Source organism: Diplodia seriata (genome assembly GCF_021436955.1).
Source record: "Diplodia seriata strain FDS-637 chromosome Unknown scaffold_1, whole genome shotgun sequence".
NCBI classification, from domain to species: Eukaryota; Fungi; Ascomycota; class Dothideomycetes; order Botryosphaeriales; family Botryosphaeriaceae; genus Diplodia; species Diplodia seriata.
Window position 1 is genome coordinate 4,131,040 of NW_027117308.1, and position 18,797 is coordinate 4,149,836.

At 51.2% G+C, this 18,797-nt stretch overlaps 2 protein-coding genes across 2 annotated transcripts; both read left to right on the forward strand.

The window, feature by feature from the left end:
• Nucleotides 1-11,866: 11,866 nt before the first annotated feature.
• Nucleotides 11,867-13,617, forward strand: SLS55_001190 (uncharacterized protein; the record flags this gene model as incomplete). The annotated part of the gene is made up of 2 exons (XM_066772686.1): nt 11,867-11,872; nt 12,259-13,617. 2 exons carry the CDS (start codon nt 11,867-11,869, stop codon nt 13,615-13,617), a joined length of 1,365 nt encoding a protein of 454 aa, XP_066637965.1.
• Nucleotides 13,618-16,191: 2,574 nt separating this feature from the next.
• SLS55_001191 (uncharacterized protein) lies at nt 16,192-18,551 on the forward strand (the record flags this gene model as incomplete). The annotated part of the gene is made up of 1 exon (XM_066772687.1): nt 16,192-18,551. A coding segment is annotated over one exon (2,360 nt), but the record flags the coding sequence as incomplete, so codon positions are not given.
• Nucleotides 18,552-18,797: the final 246 nt, after the last annotated feature.

Genomic DNA, 18,797 nt, shown 5'->3' on the forward strand with positions numbered 1-18,797 from the left:
TTTATCTTGTTAGTCCTTTTCGCCGATTAGAGCTAAAGATAGAGGGTTAATGCCAGAAATAGGTTTGTCGAATTTTAACGTCTTAAAGTACGAGCCGTAGCTGTGCTTATCGCCGAAGCAGTTCTGAGTAACAGGCTTCGCATTTCGGAGCGCTTCCTTGATCGCTAAGACGTTAAGATGGCTGATCTTAAGCGCCGTAGGGGTTACTATGCCGATTAGGCTTACGTTGTAGTAAGTGGCGTCTTTCTTGGGATTCCCTTTCAGCACATGCGCAACGGGACTGGCATAAAGCAGGTGCTGGTAAGAGATTTTCGGTGTGCCGATAGGTGCAGCGGAAATATTAATGCTTTAAAGGAATTCTCCGCTAAAAGGCTCGAGGATCGCCCGGCTTCGAGTACCGCCTGTGACCTTTTTAACAGCCCTTCTAAAGCCCGTGTCGGCACCAAATTCCTTAAGAATTATGCGGTAAATGCCATCTTCGCTTTTCTTGTTCATTGAGATCTTGAATCGCGAATTGCCGAGTTCTTTTACGGTTCCGAGCTTCTCTAAGATTTTATGGGACATTCTAGAATAAGGTTCGATGCTCGAGCCTGCGGAAATAATATTCATCGGCTTAGGGTACGAAAGTATAGTAAACCGCCTGTCTTTCCGGGCCCCTAAGGCTCTCAACTAAAACAGAGGGCACTAGCGCATAATCTAGTTGGTAACGCTGTACACCGAAAGGGGCTGGATGCCGTTAAGAGGCATTTCTCTATTAAACAGGCGTAGGTAATGGTCGTAGAGTGCCGTTTCGATGTCTCGTATACTGTTAAACTCTAAAGTCGTGGACGATCTGGACGCCACGAAGGGGTGCCCGCAGTTAATCTGCTAGCCCTCGCTCTCTAATTTCTCTATAGCTTTGCTAAACAGCACTCGATTCTTGCGGAGACCTTTCTAATGTTCCTCTAAAATAAAGGCGCCCCGACGCTTCCTTAGCTGCTTATTTTTCTAAAATGCCTCGAACCCGAGCCTATTAGTGATGGCGAGCGGGCGTCCCTTTAGCATGAAGTACTCTTAAACAACTGGGTAAGACATCTACTAAGCTATCTCGCCTTTGTAGTGGTCTAGCACCAGCTCCATCGTGTCGATAAGGTTCTCGTAGTCTAGACCTTCGGGCTTTAAGCCGAGCGTTGCGAACATACGGAGCAGGTGGTATTTGCAAGGCCACAATTTGTTCTTAGCGAGCGACACCTTCTTTAGAGCGTCGAGGGCCAACTTAAGCTTTAGGCCATCGTTAGTGAGGGTGTCGAACTTTGTGGCAGCCGAAACCTGCCGCTTACAATTATATTTAAGACCTTGCGGGCTAAAAAGCTTGCCGTACCGCTTTTTCTTCTCTTGCTCTGCTTCCTAGACGAATCGGCGGATCTGGGCAACTATATTAGCGACTTCTGGCGAAGTGTTTTGCGTATCTCGGGTACTGCGTTCTTAATCGTTCGGTAGGGCAGTGAAGCTGGCATAGCGCTTATGTGGGCTTCTCTTCTTATTGCTAGGCTGTTTTAATGGCGGCTTAGGAACCATAGGAGAAGATTTCGACGGAGTCTTATCGCGGAATTTAAGAGCGATTTGCTCCCGAAGGAGCCTCTCTCGGTCGACAAGGAAGCCCGACTCTAGATGCGGAGCAAGCCTATGCTTCTTAGCTATCGCCACGTCGATTTCCGGCGGCTCCCGCGTGCCTTCGTTCGACATCTCGCACGTCCAATCCTTGCCGTAAGATTCTCCCCAGCTAGCTTTATTAGCCCACGCCTTTTTCTAATCTTTAGGCATGGGGCCTTTGCGATTCGACGAGCCTCTGCCGCCCTTCTTATGCCGGTACAGCTAAGCCACGTTATTCCATTTAATAGCCTCCTCGAAAGTCACACCGCTCTTGGCAAACCTCGAGACTTTGGTGTACAGATACTGTGACGAGGCTCTATTAACCGGGATCTTATAAAAGATCTCTTCGCCCTATGCCTTAATAATCTAATTTGCTTCTTACTAGATACGCATAGCTATGTTCCGACTAGGCTTCCTAAGCGCCGTCCTGAAATTGTCGAGGTCTAGAGTAATCTTAGTAAATTCTTTACCGTACATCTCCTTTATGGCTTCGTTATTAAGGATGTAGTTAATGCTGGGTAAGATAGCATTGGCTATAGCATTACCAATTTGAAACATAGTTTGCCGGAACTTTGAATATAACATTATTTTCAAATTACCTAGAGGAATATAGATCTACTTAGAGATGTTTATATCGCGAGGCGTGAGCTTAAACGTTTCTCTGTCGCGGCAGTATGTTGCGATTTCTTAAATTACTTTAGCATTAACCGGGTGAGGTCTAATAGATATTTTGCGCGGAGAGCCTTTCGGAATAGACTAAAGACCTTCTCGCGGAATCTCCTCGGTGGTATTACGGGCTCTATCTATTGTCGGCTATCTCAAGCGGAAGTCCTTTAAGAAGGTTAGAGTGCCGACAAACGGACTTAGGGACACTAGGGAGCTACGATAACGAACGAGGGCTTAGAATGGGGTCTTATTATAGATAGCTGGTGCACTTATCCGCCGGCGGTGCCTGGATGATGGTTAAGGTAATGGAGTAACGGGCGGCTGGGCGCTCGGCGAGGGCCTGTTTCTTTGCAAAGCAGCCGGGGAAGGATTTGCGGATCCGGATCGATGGCGATCCGTGCTAGAGTATGGAGGAAGGTTCGCGGATCCTAAGCGATGGCGGCCTAAACTAGAACGCTGGCGTAGCTCTGGCTGCGGAGTCTGCGAAGGCGTCCTTAGGGCTGGAGAGCTACTTTGCTAGTTTTCCAGCCTTTCTATAAGGTCTTTAGGCACATCTAGCTCGGTGCTCCGGAGTCCTTGCAATTCTGCCATCTCTTCTAAAAGTGTCTCGGGCACCTCTATATTGCGATTCTAGAGTTCTTTAAGCGCGTTTTTAAGTGTACGCAGCCTCTTAAATGCCTCTGCGCGATCGGCTAAAAACCTGGGAGGCATGTTAAAGTTGTCGAGTAAGGAGAGCGGGTGGATAAGGTTTAAGGTGGCGGTAGGTGTGCTAGATGAGCGCCTAAGCGGATTAAGGCTGCTGGGTCCTGGACGTTTAAGAGCGAGCCGGGCAAGTAAAGAAGATAAGCTTTAAGGAATTGAAATCTTAGGTAAATAAGAGCTTTATGGATAAAGGGCAGGTTCTTATTCTTAAGGGAGAGAAGATTAAGTTGAAGGCTAAAGAAACGTAGTTTTTATGCGGGGAGTTTAAGCTGCAGGCGCAATAGGCAGCTGCTAGACCCTAAAGCACAGACGTCGTTAAGTTCGCTGGTTAAGCTAATCGCTGTAGGGCGTGCGCGCTTACTGTTAGCTAAAGCCTGTCGATTGTTACCGGGTTACTATCGTTGAGCTTGTTTTCGTCATTTTTCTTACTCTCATGACGGTTATAAGAGTGGCCCGGTAGAGGCCTAACTCGCCCGCGTGTTAACTGCACCACCTTACCTATAACCTTGCATGCCGAATAACCGAAATTGCGACGTATTCTTGCCTTTCGATTAGCTCCGCTTGCTCATTGTCGCCTTTATTTTGTTCTGGTGTAGCTTCTTCTGCGCGTACGACCGGGTCACGCTAACGGAATTCTTTTAACCTGTCTCTAGGCACCGTTCCTCGGATTAGCGCTCCGTCTAATTTCTTAAGCCTATAGGTCGCAGTCCGCGGGTTCACGCTGTGCACCCTGTACGGGCCTCTCTACCTAAAGGCGAATTTCCTATCGAATCTGGTTAGGTTCTTGGTGTTATGCAACAGCACTAAAGTGCTAGGTAGTAATAGTTAATCTTCGTCCCGGATCCTATAGGTCTCGTCGAAGTACTTCTTTTGGGCTTCCCTCTTGCGCTAAATCCTTAGAAGTGTTGCTTCTTCCGAATCTTGCCTCCGGTCCAACTCTTTTGCTCTGGCTACGATAAGATCCTCCGTAGTTCTAATGCTTTCATAGTCTACCGTCCTCTAGTTGCGGACTTCTATGTCGATAGGCAGGACCATGTCCTTTTCGTACATTAATTCTGCCGGCGTTATTTCTGTGGTTAATCGTACCGTTGTTCGTTTAGCCCAGAGTACCGCCGTAAGATAAGGGACCTAGCTTTCTTTGTCTCCGTCCGTGAGCTTAACCAATGCATTACGAATAGGCTTATATCCCGCCTTAACTTGCCCGTTTGCTATTAGATGGTAGCTCGAAATTTCTACGCGCTTAATGCCGAGACGCTCTAGCATAGCCTCTACTTTCTTCTTATTTTTAGGGCCGCCGTCCATAGTAATAGTCCTTGGATGGCCATGTCGACATACTATCTCTTCTTAGATAAATAATACGACATTCTTAGCATTATTTTTTCTTAATGCCCTCGACTTCGGCCATCTACTAACTGCTTCTCGGGCTGTAACAAGAGCGCCGAATCCGCTGCGCGTTGGCATGTTTATAATGTCGATGCCCCACTTCTCCTTAAGTCCGACGAAAAATGAGGGGTGAAGGGCTTTCTTAATTCTATCGGATGCTCGGAATTAGCATTTCTTATATGTAGCAACGTACCGCTTTACGTTATCCTAGACTTCTAGCTAGTAGTATCGGTTAGCGACCTTTCGATAGGTCGCCTCTCTTCTCTTATAGCCGTGGTCGTCGTGCAATAACTGAAGGATATTAGTTCGCTAGTCGCCGGAATCAACTACTCGCCTTATGGGGGTGGTCTTTGTCGGCCTCTTAAAGAGTATCTTTCTCTAGATAACGTAGCGTATCGCCCTCTTCTTAAAAGCTGCATACTTCTTCTTGGTTATTTCGGGAGGACGCTGGAGGGTGGTTAATCATTTTGCCATGGCTATTTAATGCTTAGAGACGTAGGATTCGTTAAGAAGGCTCTTATCTTCTCTACCGCCGCCTTCTCTTTATTCTTTATTACTATCTTCTTCCCATCCGCCGTCGTCGCCTTCTTCTCGCTCGCCGCCATCGCCCTCTTCTTGGATCTGAGTGCAGCTAAGCTGTGCATTAACCTAATCATCGAGATAAATGCCGTCGAAATCCTTTTCTCCTTTAGGGGTACGACGCCGGGATAACGCGTCCGTAATAACGTTCTTGTTTCTCGGGACGTGGCGAACTTTAAAGTCCATTAACTGGATTTAGGCGAGCCATCTAGTAACAAGTGCTCCTAGAAGATCTGTTGCTATGCGGTTTAGTTAAGCAACTAGCACTGCACAATCGGTCTCGACCGTAAATTCGACACCGTAAAGCTAATGGCGAAGTCGTTTAAGGGCGTAGACTAAAGCTTTATATTCTAGCTTCGCTAAATCGTATCGCTTCTCGGAATTAGACTACACCCCGGATTTATACCTTATCGGCCTTCTTCTGCCATCTCTTCCGACTTGTTGCAGGTGGGCCCCCCAACCGTAAGTAGATGCATCTACTTAAAGGATTATTTCCCCAGCACCTTCGCCGTAATCGATGCTGGACAAGGCCGAAGCTGTTACGAGTTTTTCCTTAAGAATGTTCATGGCCTCTTCGTGTTCGGGTAACTAGACGAAAGAAACGTTCTTCTTTAGGAGCTTAAAGAGAGGGCTCGCAATCTTGCTATAGTCTTTAATCCAGGCTCGGTAGTATGTGTAGATCCTAAGAAACTGCCGAACCTCCCTCTGCGAATTGTAGGGTAGCTAGTCTACGATCTTCTTAATCTTTCGATCTTGCGGGTGTCGCCCGTCGCCGTCGCATACGTAGCCTAGAATGTCTAATCCTTCTTGGTAGAAGAAGAATTTCTTCGCGGATATAGTGTATCCTGCCCTTTCTAAGTCGCTAAGGACGGCGTTAATGTTCTAGATGTGCTCTACTATAAATCGGCGCAGCCTAGGCTTAATTTCTTCCCCGTCGTAGTCGGTCCTCGGTTCGTCCACGGCAATGTCATCCAGAAAGTTCCGCGCGCGATGAGGTATTACCTTCTTTAGAATTAGCATTAGTGCCCGTTAAAATTGCGCTACTAAATTAGTTGCCCCCTGCGGGATAGTTGTGCACCGTACTAGTCTAATGGGGGTGTTAAACGCGGTTATGTCTCGGCATTCCTTTGTAAGCGGCATCTAATCGTATCCTAAGAAGAAATCGAGCAGGCTCAAGACCTTCTTCTTAGCGAAATCCTCTAAGAATTCTTCGGCACTGGGAGGCGGGTGCGCATCGCGAAGGGTAACTCTGTTAATGTTAATAGCCGAGTTAATTAGCCGGTGCCCACCATTCTTTTTCTTAACCAGGAAATACGGATTCCGATATAAGGAGTGGTAGTACTCGAGGACTCCCCGCCGAAGGCGGTCTTTAATTATTAACACTACTTTCCCTCTTAGTGCTCTAGGAATGCGGATTTCCCGGGCTTACTAGGGCTTATATTCCACGGTCCGGATTACTTGCGGCGGAATCACGTCTTCCCTAATAACCCCACAGTGCTTAAAGGACCACGCAAGGGCTTCTTCCCGGTTAAAGAGCAATTTAATAAGAAGCTCTCTCTTCTTTGGCTAGAGGAACTTTCTAATGTTTAACTCGTCGATGCGCTCCGGGGTTAGCCTTAATCCTTTTGCGAGCTTAGAGAATCGCTTCGTAATTAGGTGGTCGAAGGGTTCGTCGGGTAGTTTTTTCGAGATTCTTCTTCCGCGCTCGATGGCCTCTTTCCTCCAGTTGGGATTGTAGGCCGGAGTGCTTCTATCGGATTTTAAATTACCTACTGGGTAAACTTTCACCCCCTTCTTCTTGTACAGGGTATTAACCTAGACATCACGGTCCTAAGCGTTCCTGACCTGCTGCTAGAACATCTTATTGGCAATGGTGATGTCGTTAAACTCGGGAGAGGTGTAGCTTAACAAGGTAAAACACGCGACATTCTCGGCGAAGTCTTCTTCTACTGTCGTTGGGGGCGGGGCGGACTTCTCTCGATTACCTCTTAGGTCTCGCTCCCCACTCTTATAACGGTTATAAGAGTGGTTATCTACCCTTCTATTCGCCAATCTCGCTTGCTTCCCCTACCTAAAGTTTCCTTTCTTCGCTTCTTCGAATAGTACCGCAGGACGATACTCGTAAGTAGGAGGCGTTTCGGGTTCTTCTTGTAGTCGCGAATCGACTACTCGAAGAGCTTCGCAATTAATCCCGCGGGGAAGTCCTTCTAAGTCTTCCCCGCCATCGCTTTTAAAGAACCGACGTTAGCAACCTTATAGCCTAAGGCTTTATTAGTTCTATTAGTGCGGAACATCACCTGCTTCCCTTAGTTTAAGGTGTGCAGCTAACACAAAACCTTTCCATCCGTCTAATACTGTAGACTAAACCCCGATGTCTAGAGCTATGGTTCTTCTACTAGGACGTCGTGCGATGGGCGGTCCATAATAAAGAAATGCCCTAGGAAGTTCGCTTCTCCTATCTAGATGTCGCAGTAGGGCATATATCCTATAAAGGATACTGGCCCTTTAGCTACCGGGATCACCCTAAACCTAGCAAGCGACTTAGGTAGCTCGGTAATTGCCAGCTTGCTATCTTCCGCGACCTTCCGAGACAGAATGTTAACCTCGGAGCCGGTATCGAATAGAATCTTCCGCGATTCTCGCATGAACTCCCCGACACCAGCCAGGCTAAGCGGACAGGTTTTTCGGTTAAGCGCTGTTCCCATCTTCTAGTACTTTATAAATACCTCTCCTCCTGTTAAGGGTCGTTCTTCTTCTTTACGGTTGATAAGGGTGCTACTGGCAACCACTACTTTAGGCTTCCTAAATTCCGCGCCCTTGGGCACGACCCTATTTAACTGCCGATCGGTGAGGCGCACGCTAAACATCTTATCGAGGACGCGATGCATTTTATATCCTAATCTTATTAGTATAGCCAGAGATAAGAGTTCGTTTAGGTCCTCCGCAGTAACTTCGGCGTTTAGATCTAGCATTTCTACGAGTTTAGGGTTAAGCTTTCTCTTAGGCTTTTCCGGTCTAATCTCGTTCCCGGGGACCTCTTCCTTAGCGTCTATGGGCCCTAGGGACTCCGCTCTTGCCTGCCTAGAGGGCGTGTTTCCTCTTTGGGTGTCGTGACGTAGGGTCTAAGACTGCTTATCTAAATGCGGTGGACCCTATATTAGAGTATCTTTCTAGGCAGGAGCGCCTATCTGCGTTCTCGGGATGGTCTCTAGGCCTTCTCCTGCAAAGGTTCCGGGCCTGAGTCCCCTCATTTTCGCCGGATAATTCTTAACAACTCTTCCTTTCTAGGTACCTCTTCTAAGGCCTCGCGGCGCTCTACGCCCTGCACTTACATTAAATATATCCTCTTTCCCGTCTTCCTCGCTTCTTAAAACCTCGTAATCGTATATGGTATTGTGTTTAGAGCGCGCCACCTAGACGAATAATGTCCTTGCATCGATGGGCCTCGGTGCTTACGGCATTCGCGACTAGGGCACCGAAGGGTAAGAGCTTCTATAGGCTTTCTCTACCTTCCGCACATTAATGTTTCGCTCTATCATCTTAATCTTAAGGTCGATGAGCTTATTATACTAAGGGAGGAAGATTCGCTCGGCGTTCATCGTTTCTTTAGGTCCCTAGAAAAAGAAGTTCCTAATAGTATAGAAGATACCCCTCCGGCTTTCTTTCTTGACAAAGGGGCAATCTCTGTAGAAGACATGTCGTTCGCTATAACCACCCTAATAAAGGTTTAGGCCGTTCTAGTTGTCCTACTAGGTTACCGCGTTGGCACGAAAACCACCTTAGTTTCCTTAGTACGGCGTGGGCCGGGGGTTAGGAGCCGGGGCGCCAAACTACGTCTAGAGGTAGTTCGGCACGCAAAGCTTTATAAGGCGCCCTTTCTATAGGGGGTTTGCACGGATGGACTCGAGCGGCCCAATTAGAAGATTATTGACGGCTTAGGAAGTGAACGTAAGACTATTGCTGATGGCGAAGTTCTTAAGCTGTTCGCCGATCTTATCGATGTCCGTATCTAAGAGATGCTTCGGGGCAGAACTAAGAGCAGTTAACTATTCGATAAACCCTTCTTTCTTAGCCGGAGCAGCGGCCTCATTCTTAATAGCGGTCTTAAGAGCACTAGAAGGCTTCCGTCTATCTTCCTCGTAAATCTTGTCGATCGTTTCTAAGTTAATAGAAAAGTCTAAGACCTTCTTGCGGATAATCGAGTACTAGAACGTTTCGGGGTCGTTATAGTTAATATTGTAAGCCTTAGAGACCTTCTCGGCAAGAAAACGTGGCAATCCTCGAAGATAATACTTCTCTTGGTCCTCCTTAGTAAGCTATTTGGTGTTGATCAAAGCTTCTAAGATGGCGTAGTAGGTGGTGATGTATTTCTAGAGGCCGGTGTACGTCTTGCGAGCTTCAACGTTTTTCTTTACGAAGTCCTTTAAGAACTGCTTTCTAAAAACCCGGTTGTAGCCATTACTGCTCTTATATTTACGCTTGAGCCGCTTCTTTATTGCGTCCTAGTCTCGACTCAGATACTCCTTAGATCGTTTAAGAGTGGTTTTAATCAGCAAATTACAATAGCGAGGGAGACGCAAAACCTTCTCTTTATCCGTTAATTCGTAGTCGTTCGCCATGTCCTTATACTTCTCCAGGAATATAGTGACCTCTGCACCGTCGAATTTAGAAGGAGCTTCCTTTATTAGGGGAGTCGGCATGATGTTCTTCACGCTGCGAACTGGGGACTCGGTGCGGAAGGAGTTAATTAGGGCTGCGAGATTAGCATGGGAGAGGGAGAGCATTAAAGAGGGAGCTGTAGGGGCAACGGGAGGAGAGTTATTACTAGAGGGGGTACTCTAGTTAGTGGACGACTTGCCACTACTTCCTCCGGGGTCGTTTCTAGCAGGCATTGCAGGATTAGAGTGTGGCTTAAGGCTGTGGTTGTATAGTTCTTCTTCGTGCTGGGCGCCGAAAGAAAGTTTAGAAGTGATGGAATCGCTATCGCTTATGCTGTTGTTGTTTTAACTTCTTATAAGGGAGCCGCGCTTTATACCTTTATACTAGCAATAGTCGCAGCTTCGGTTCTCGGGTAATTGTGAACCGCAGTTGTTATCGCGCGACTATGCTTTATCGCTTCGGTTCGGTGTTGTCGTTACCCCCTATCGCTTCTATATAAAGGCTGTAGGAGCACCGACCCTTCTCGCGATCCGGTTGGTCGAACGGCTATCGTATAACGTAAGCCTTAAAGCTTCTCTTCTAAGCCGTACCCTTATTAGCTGTTGTTTATTCTCCACGGATCTACCTCCTAATTGATCTCTCGACTCTAGTTAGTGGCTTTTTCGATTAATTCTTCCGCGCTGTCTCTGCTCGTTCGATATTCCTATTCTAGTAAATCCGGGTGGTCCCAGTCTCCGGCGAGGAACTATTTCTAGACTAAGCCCGCTTTTGCGCGCGATAGTCGTGTGTTAGTGTCGTTCTTAAGCGCATCGTGCGCACGGGTCGCAATTCTTCGGGGTCAATTAGTTCCCCCGCTAACTCTTATAACGGTTATAAGAGTCGATTCCTGTTTCCTCGTCAGTTAACCACGGGCATAGTAGCACTGCCCTACTACTCTATGCTTCAACCCTCCCTCTTAGTACTTTTAAGGAGTAATTGGCGCGTCTAATTACCCTTTTTCGCCCCCTAGTGTGGTTACTAAAATGTTGTGCGTAGTGGGGTGTTGGGCTGTTGCGCTCAACAAGCCTGAGAGCAGAGGAGCATAAAATAACAAGGCAGACGCTCTGGCATAACGAGACGGCGAAGATAAACAAACAACAATAAATAAGCGTTATCTTTAAAGAGAGATTTACTTGCAAATAGCGAAGAGGTTTATAACGAGAGAATGAGGGTGGATTCCACGCATAACTATAAGATCATGCCTATGAAAGAAGCTATATATGAACACCGGCAGCAGATGCTTGGCATGGCCGCTCTGCCCCACAACAGCGTATACTTTATACTATCGAATATATTTATAAGATTAATAGAAAATAAGGCTAGTATTAAATAATTTAATATTAAATAGACTCTTTTAATTATTATATAATAAAACGATTATAACTTACTCTTAGATACTTCGTAGAGAGTTATAGAGAGCTTACGCTAAATAACTTAGTATAAATATAATTAGTTACGTAATATTACTAGGTTATATAATATTGCCTACCCTACTAGTTATACTATAATTGGCCCGGGCAGAAGCCGGTAGGAATAGGTAGGAATCGGTAGGAGCTTAGCTTATATAAGCCCTCGGCCCTCGGCGAAGTGTCTGACTAGTGAGATAAAGCACCCCTGTGTCTGGACGTATTTGTGGGTGTTTGCTTCAGCTGCCGAGAAGAGGATCCCGCGCCATGCATCCGCTTCCGCTGACATTCTTGCGCGCTACATAGGCGCCGGCTGGCCCGTGTCGCTGCACAGCCATCGCGGCGCGGGTAATAAGGTTGCGGCCCCCTCGTTCGCTTCTGCCCGTTTTCATCTTGTTCTGTTCTCTGCAGAATGCTCTGCGACGCTTGTAAGAATGTTTTTGCCGGGACCAGCGCGAGGACGGCCTCGCCGCTGAACATTCGAGTCCATCATGCCACCCTGCAATCGTTCCATGCCTCGGTCTTAGCAGGCTGCCATCTCTGCAACCTCATCAGCACGTGCGACGGGTTCCTCGGCTTTGACAAACACTCCAGAATCGAGTGGCTATTCCTTGACGATGAGCTTCTTTTCATCGAGCGCAGATACGCGCCATCCGGAAAGTCTGCCTCGTCCATCTCGTCCCAGGCCATCGTCAAGTTGATAGAAGCTGAGAGTCCGGTTATCAGCCTACTTCCCTAAACGGCTTCCTAACTTCGGAATAGAAGCCGAGCACGCCGCGTCCACTTTTAGTCACACTCCTATGACCGTCTGCGAGTCATCGTTGGCAACAGCACGGAGATGGTTCGAGACGTGTCTCAACGAACATTGCCATACGTGCGCCGAAGCTCCCACAGAGAACAAACCCTTCTTCCCGAGCAGAGTCGTCGATGTCGGGGCTCCGGATGCTCCCTCTGTTGTAAAAGTGCTCGTGCCAGCATGCCCTGTTGCCGAACCGTACGCAACACTCAGCCATTGCTGGGGCAATTCCCAAACGGTGCGCCTGACAAAGGCCAGCCTTAATGCCTTTCAAAAGGGCATTGACATGCAACATCTCCCCCAAACGTTCCAGCAAGCAGTCTTCGTAACTCGGAAGCTGGGCCTGCGCTACCTTTGGATAGACTCTTTATGTGAGTGCTGATTGTCCTCTTGTAGTCACGAAATCTCCGCCTCACACAACAAGGTATCCTACAAGACTGCGCAGATGACTGGCGCGCCGAGTCCGCCATGATGCGTCACATATACCTCCGTGGGGCGCTGAACCTGGCCGCATCGGCCGCCTCGTCCGACCACGAAGGGCTCTCTTTCCCACGCAACCCGCACATTACTCGCCATATTCGCGTGTCCATCACCTGGGATGCTCCAGACCTCCTCGCGCACAAACCGCCCGGCGCGTACTACCTCTTCAACGGCGACATCTGGGACCGCGAGGTCGAATCCGCCCCGCTCAACGCCCGCGGGTGGGTGCTGCAGGAGCGCCTGCTCGCGCCGCGCATCCTGCACTTTGGCTGCAACCAGCTGTACTGGCAATGCAACACCATCTTCCACTCGGAGATGTTCCCGCGCGACCTGCGCACCAAGAACCTCGGGCCGCACGTCCCGCGCGTGTCGTCCAACTTCATGCGCTGCTTCCGCGCCCTCCAGCAGGAGAGGAGTCGTCTGGGGACGGACGAATGTCGCAGTAATGAGCCGTATGCCCGCTGGAGCGAGCTCGTCAACGCGTACAGCGCGACGGCACTGACGCGCGGCCAGGACAAGCTGATCGCGGTGCAGGCGCTCGCGGAGACGATGCGCGACGCCACTGGCGACGCCTACGTTGCCGGCCTGTGGAGGAGTCGCATTGTCGACGACGTGCTGTGGCGCACCGACGTCGACGCGCTCCTACCACTGGGAAGTGCATGGATTAGGCGACCGCGGCCATGGCGCGCGCCGTCGTGGAGTTGGGCGAGTCTGGACTGCCAAGTCGAGGCTAGGAGCGCATGGCACTACTCAGCGGCGCGGGGGGATGATGATGGTGGAAAGAGACTCGTGAGGGAGATGGTGCCGGAGGTGGAAGGGTTCGATGGCCTGGAGACGGGCCAGCTGAGCGATGCGCGGCTGAGGGTGGAGGGATTGCTGTATCGAACTACCCAGTCTCTACCGTTGAGGGTCTTGGAGAGCCCACTCAGTCTTTACCGAGCGGCGGAGGATGCTACACCGTGGAGCATGAAGGTGGTGCTCGATGAGTGGGGTGCCGAGTACGCCGACGCGAACAATTACGTGGTCCCCACAGGTACTTTGATTTTCCCAGTCGGATCGCCCATCGCTGGATCCGTTGAAGGGTTGCTGTTGGAGCCAATGCCGGGGGCGAGGGGCCACTTCAAGCGGACGGCATATTTTGAGGTTGATATTTTGCTTTACGGAGGCGACGACATTTTAGAAGGGATTGGTGCTTTGGAAAATGCAAGTGGCTTGGGGTTGGCGGAGGGTGTCGATGGAAAAGGTAGAACGCTCTATCGATTTACCCTCGTATGAAGTCGCCCTCTGCGTGCGATAAATAGAATGGGCAGTTGAAATGTCCATATAGAGAGAGATGCACGTCATATCTGTGAACAGGAGCTTCAGCTCAACCTCGGTGCAACGCTATACGGGCCGACCTCGTAGCTATACATAATTTTGAGCATTAGAAGTCCGGGGAAATGCTTTGACAGGACAGCTCTTAGTTGGGTACTACAGCTTCACGTCACAAGCGGGGAGGGACATTGAGGGAAATCATGCGATTCGTGTTTCAGCGTAAGGGACAAAAGTTACAGCAAGTCGAGCTAAGGATATAGTGAACCCTTACCAATATGTGTTCCATTCAGACTTCTGGCTCGTTCAGTCCAAGGGTGATCCTATCTAGACCGGAGCTCTTCCAAATCAACCCACTCAGCGGCGGCCACTCGACGAAATCCCCATCAGGGTCAGGCAACGACTCCCAGCGAACTCTGTCTGTTCCAAGACAAGACGTCTTGACACCCATCTCTCGAATTCCAGTAGCACCGCTTGCTTGTTTGTACCAAGCGTTGCATTGTTGTGGGTATCTGGGTAGGAACAGCTTGCTCTTGTTGACCTCAATTACATTGTGACCTAGACCGGGCATCTTTCGGCGGCCGAAAAGGTAATCATTAAGCACATCCTGTACAAGACGTTCTTCTTTGGCGCTTTTTGCCATTTCGAAACTTGACCGAGGTGTTTACTGCGCTTCGGTGGGTTTAATCACCGTGTGGCCTCTGCTGGTTTGTTGGGTTGGCTGCTGGATGGAGGAGTTGAACGGTCTGAAATTGGCGGCGCGAGAGGTGCAAAGTTATGCTTGTCGCTCTCGTGATGCCGGCAATATTTTCCCGCATGCGTATGCGCTATGCTGGCCAATAGCGGCTGTAGGTGGCCGTTTGCCCACCCGGAACAGATAGCAGGTGTTGGCTCTGGAAGAGAGGTGTATCGCCCACGAGGTTTTGGTGGAGATAAAACGTGGATGTAGTAGAGATTCACTCCGTTTGGTGCCAGTGTGCTGTTCATGTTGGTCTTGCCAGACGAAGACAGAACCGGTCCGTTTGAAATTGTGAAAGGGTAGTATTTGGAAGGAGTGCGGGTCGGTTGAAAGGAGATGGGTTGCGACGCGCATGGAGACTTGGAGGAGCCTGAAGAAGGAGGGCTCATAGGCAAGTGTCCTTCAGCAAATGTTTTCCCCCCCGGTTTATCCTGCCAAAAACGCTCACTCTCTACGTGTGGATACGGTAGATTGGAAAGAGGGCTGGCAGGTTCCAGGCCGGCGCCCGCAGTCTTGGGAGTTCGGTCGCCATCTGGTGCTTGCTCCCCATCGGCCATCATGGTGGGTTCCAGGTCGACGCCCGCATGCTTGGGAATCAGATCGCCATCTGACGTTTGCTTACTATTGGCCGTCACGGCGGGTTTGTTTCTGGGTGAGTTGTGACAAGGAGACGAGCTGATGCTAGTATCACTTTGCTTGTCTGAGAGGGCTGTCGACGGCTGGATTTCAGACGTGAAAGCCGGAGCCGATGGCGCCTCCAAGTCTGGCTCTGCTGGGGCGGACCGCGAGTCTATTGGGTTTTGACGACGACCTCTTTGCGAGGCCTCAACTTGCGTATCGAGTGTTTGACTTTGGCCTTCGCTGCTCCGTGCCTCGACGTGAGTCCTTGACGTGAGCCGAAGCGCTTTAGGGCATGTTGGAGGCGTCCCGTGCGGCCAGACGGAACTGATATGGTCACTTTTGGTTTGCGGCGGTTGCGCATGGGATTCATGGTAGGGGTTCACTGTTCGAGCCTTAACAGGGTTGTTCGAGAGCGCTTTGAAACTGACCCTGACAATGCTCAGGATTCAGCCTCCCAGCGTTTCCTATCTCCTCCTCGAACGCTTTCACCCGTTTCCACTTCCTGCTTTTTGTGCCAGATCTGGGCGGCATACCTCGGGAGTAAGACAAGTATGTTGTGAGGTAAGGTGCTGGCGTAGAACAGGGTCTGGGAGCTTCAAAAGAATGGCAATGGCATGCAGTTTAGAGTTGTATGCAGAGGAGTAGAGGCAGCGCGAGGAACCGGCGGAACGCGTGCTGCAGGAGGACCGACGGCACGCCGGAGAGAGCAGGCACGACCGCCAGTGGCACCTTCTCCATGCCATGTCAGCAAGCCGCTGAGCGTGTTTTGGCGAGCCGCGCGGTGGCGCCACGGGCTGCAGGCACAAACGGTGACGGGCTGCATGAGAAGAGCTGTCAGGTGGCACAGAGACGCGTCTGCCTGGCGGAGTGGTGCTGGCGGTGAGCGGCGGCCAGTAAGTATGACGGAGCTGGCCAGCTCCCCACCGCGCGCGCGAAACCTTCATCCGACAATTTACCTGCCCGTCACCAAACCCTCACCATCCGCCCCAAGCCGACAGTCTTTCCGCAGGCGCTCCAGGATAATTGGCCTGCTCCGCTGTCTCGCAATTACTCCTGGAGGCGCTGACGCCCCAGCTCCTCCTCGCTCGCTCTCGCCTCGCCCACTCGCCGCGTTTGCTGCTTGCTCTGCTTGCGCTGCTTGCTGACGCCCGCCATGGCTCCGTCTACTGCTGAGCGAGCCCGCTCCACGCGCGCAAAACCGCAGACCCCTGCGCCCGTTGTCCCTCGCATCGTTCCCGCCGTTCCCAAGTCGTTTGAGCGCAAGTCGAAGGACCCGCAGCCTGAGAGTCGTCCGGCACCCAAGGTCGCTGCCGGCCAAATCGCTACTGCTCCCAACCCTCCAGCCCAGCCCGTGCCGGATCGTGCTGCTGCCACCGCCAATCCCCCCTCAGTTGCAGATGACAACGATGGCCGCCCGGGCACCGAGGGCATGGTGAACACAAGCGCTGTTGGGGAGGCTCCAGCTGACGCTGCGGGTACCGCGTCCGACGCCGCCGCTGTGCATGCTTCTTCGATGCCTGAAACTGGTGCGCTCTTCTCGTCCTCCTTCAGCGCTGTTTCCTCTCGGTCGCTGATCAATTTCAAAGCTAGTAAAATTGCTGCTGCGGCGCCTGAGCCCCACCATGAACAGTCTCAAGAGCCTGGTCAGGCCGGCTCGCGTGAGCCGCAACAGCAGCAACAAGCCCGCCAGCAACGCCCGCCCTTCCAGCTCCCTCCGCCCTTCTACCCTTCTACCGACCGCTCTACTCCTACTTCAGCTACCTCGTCCACCTTCACCCGCCCGCAACCTCCCACGATCCCTCCCACCATGCACAATCCGAAGCCCAGTGCCAACAGTATCGTATTCGGCGGATATCCCGACTCTTCTAGCGTGTCTCCGGCACCTCCAGTCACAAACGGGAACTTCCCATATCCTCCCCCGCCTGGAGCTTTCCCACCTTCCACTATGGTGGCGCCGCCTTACCCGTTCCCGGCTCATGCCCACCATTTCTCGGAACCCCACACGGGTATGATGCCTGCTGCCGTGGCGCCAAACGGAGCCGGTAACTTCGGCTGGAGGAGGGTGGACCAGCCTTTGCCGCCTCATCATCTTCGACAAGGTCATTCCACGCCGAACCCAAGTGTAACCAATTCTGGCTTCTCTCCCATTCACCCTAGCGCTGGTTATGGCCAGTCCTTCTCTCCTGTCCACATCAACGGCTTTCATCCTCTCTCGCGGTCAGGGTCACAGGCTTCGTCACCGCGGATCCCGGTAACGGACGACACGCCGAATGAGACGCCTTTGGAGGACCCTAGCCGGAAGCGCTTCGTTCATCCAATCCAGAATGGCGTGCATTCTCGCAAAGCGCCAGCGCCAGTCTTCCCACCCACATACCCACAAGGCGCGGCCGAGTTTGGCTTGAGGGATTACATGCGCTCTCAGTTCGGCTCGCGTGCGTATGCGGATTCGGTGCTCAAGCTCTACACTGGTGGCGGTCGCGACATGATTCTCTACTTGCCCGTGCACAGCATCATACTCGGCCGCAACCCCAAGTTTGCTGATATCATATCGAAGTCTCCGCCCTTTCACTCAGAGTCCGGCTTGCGTGTTCTCAACGTGTTGGCCGAAGATCGCTTCCTGGACGGGCCTATATTCGCGGAGGCGTTGAAGTATCTGTACAGTGAGGACATGCTCAGTCCGAGGAATTTCCTTCAGGGCCTGCCATCATTCACTGGCAGCGTGGCTGAAGCCAGCGGATATGGGTCTCCTGTGCAACGGATGAGCCATGCATTGGCTTATGTGGCAGCGGGTTTCTGGCTTGAACTTCGTTGCATCGTGAACCGTGGATTCGACATTGCCACGGAGCTCCTGCGCTGGGACACTGTCGAGACGGCTCTGACGTTTGCGCTTGATGGCGGGCTTGACGCTAGCTGGCGTGTCGACGATGCGCCAGAAGACTCATCTAGTGACGACGCATCTTCGAAATTTGACACGGACTTCGCGCCCAGCTATGGCTCGTACAGCACGCATTTTCTGCAGACGATCAACGGGTTCCTGCTCCACAACTTTCCGAATGATTTCGAGCTTGACACGTCTGCGTCGCCTCTCCACGACGTTCCGCGCATGCCGTCAACGGAGGAGGCTAGGCCAGTCAGCCGCAACCCGCGCCTGAGCCAGATTCGGTTCGGGGAAGTGCCAGTCGACTCGACGGGCCCGTCGCAGCACGTGATCGGCATTCTATCCAGCATCCTCCTCTCGCTGCCTTTCCCTGTGCTGAAAGCACTGCTGGAAGACTTTGTCCTCTGCAGCCGTCTCGGCAAGAGCAGAGTTGGTCAGCTGATGCGGGCGGTGGTGGCAGAGCGTGAAGGGCGGCGCAGGAGGATGCGTAGTCAGTCTCGAGGTCAGTTGGAGAGCGACGAGGGCATGAGAGCGAGCATGGTCTGGTGCGAGCGGGTTGAGCCATGGCCACAGCATGCATCGGGCCACCGGCTCGCACGCTCTCGTCAAGACATTGATACCCCCGCGTCGTCGGACAACAGTCACGGGCAGATGCACTAGTTTCCTTGTTTCTTAGTCTCACTTTCGCTGTGGATGAGTGTCTCGTTCGGAAAAAGAAAAAAGCGTAATGGCATTTTGCATAGCGAGCGGCAGGCGTTGAGGGAACCCGGACCAAAATCTTATATTGCGATTTCACACAGGTGCGAATAATCTGGCGGATTTCTTTTCCTCTTCGATGGGCAGGTGCAAGAAGGGCAGGGCAGCGGGTTGGGCGAGAGAAACTGAAGGATGGTTGAAGATTTCGAG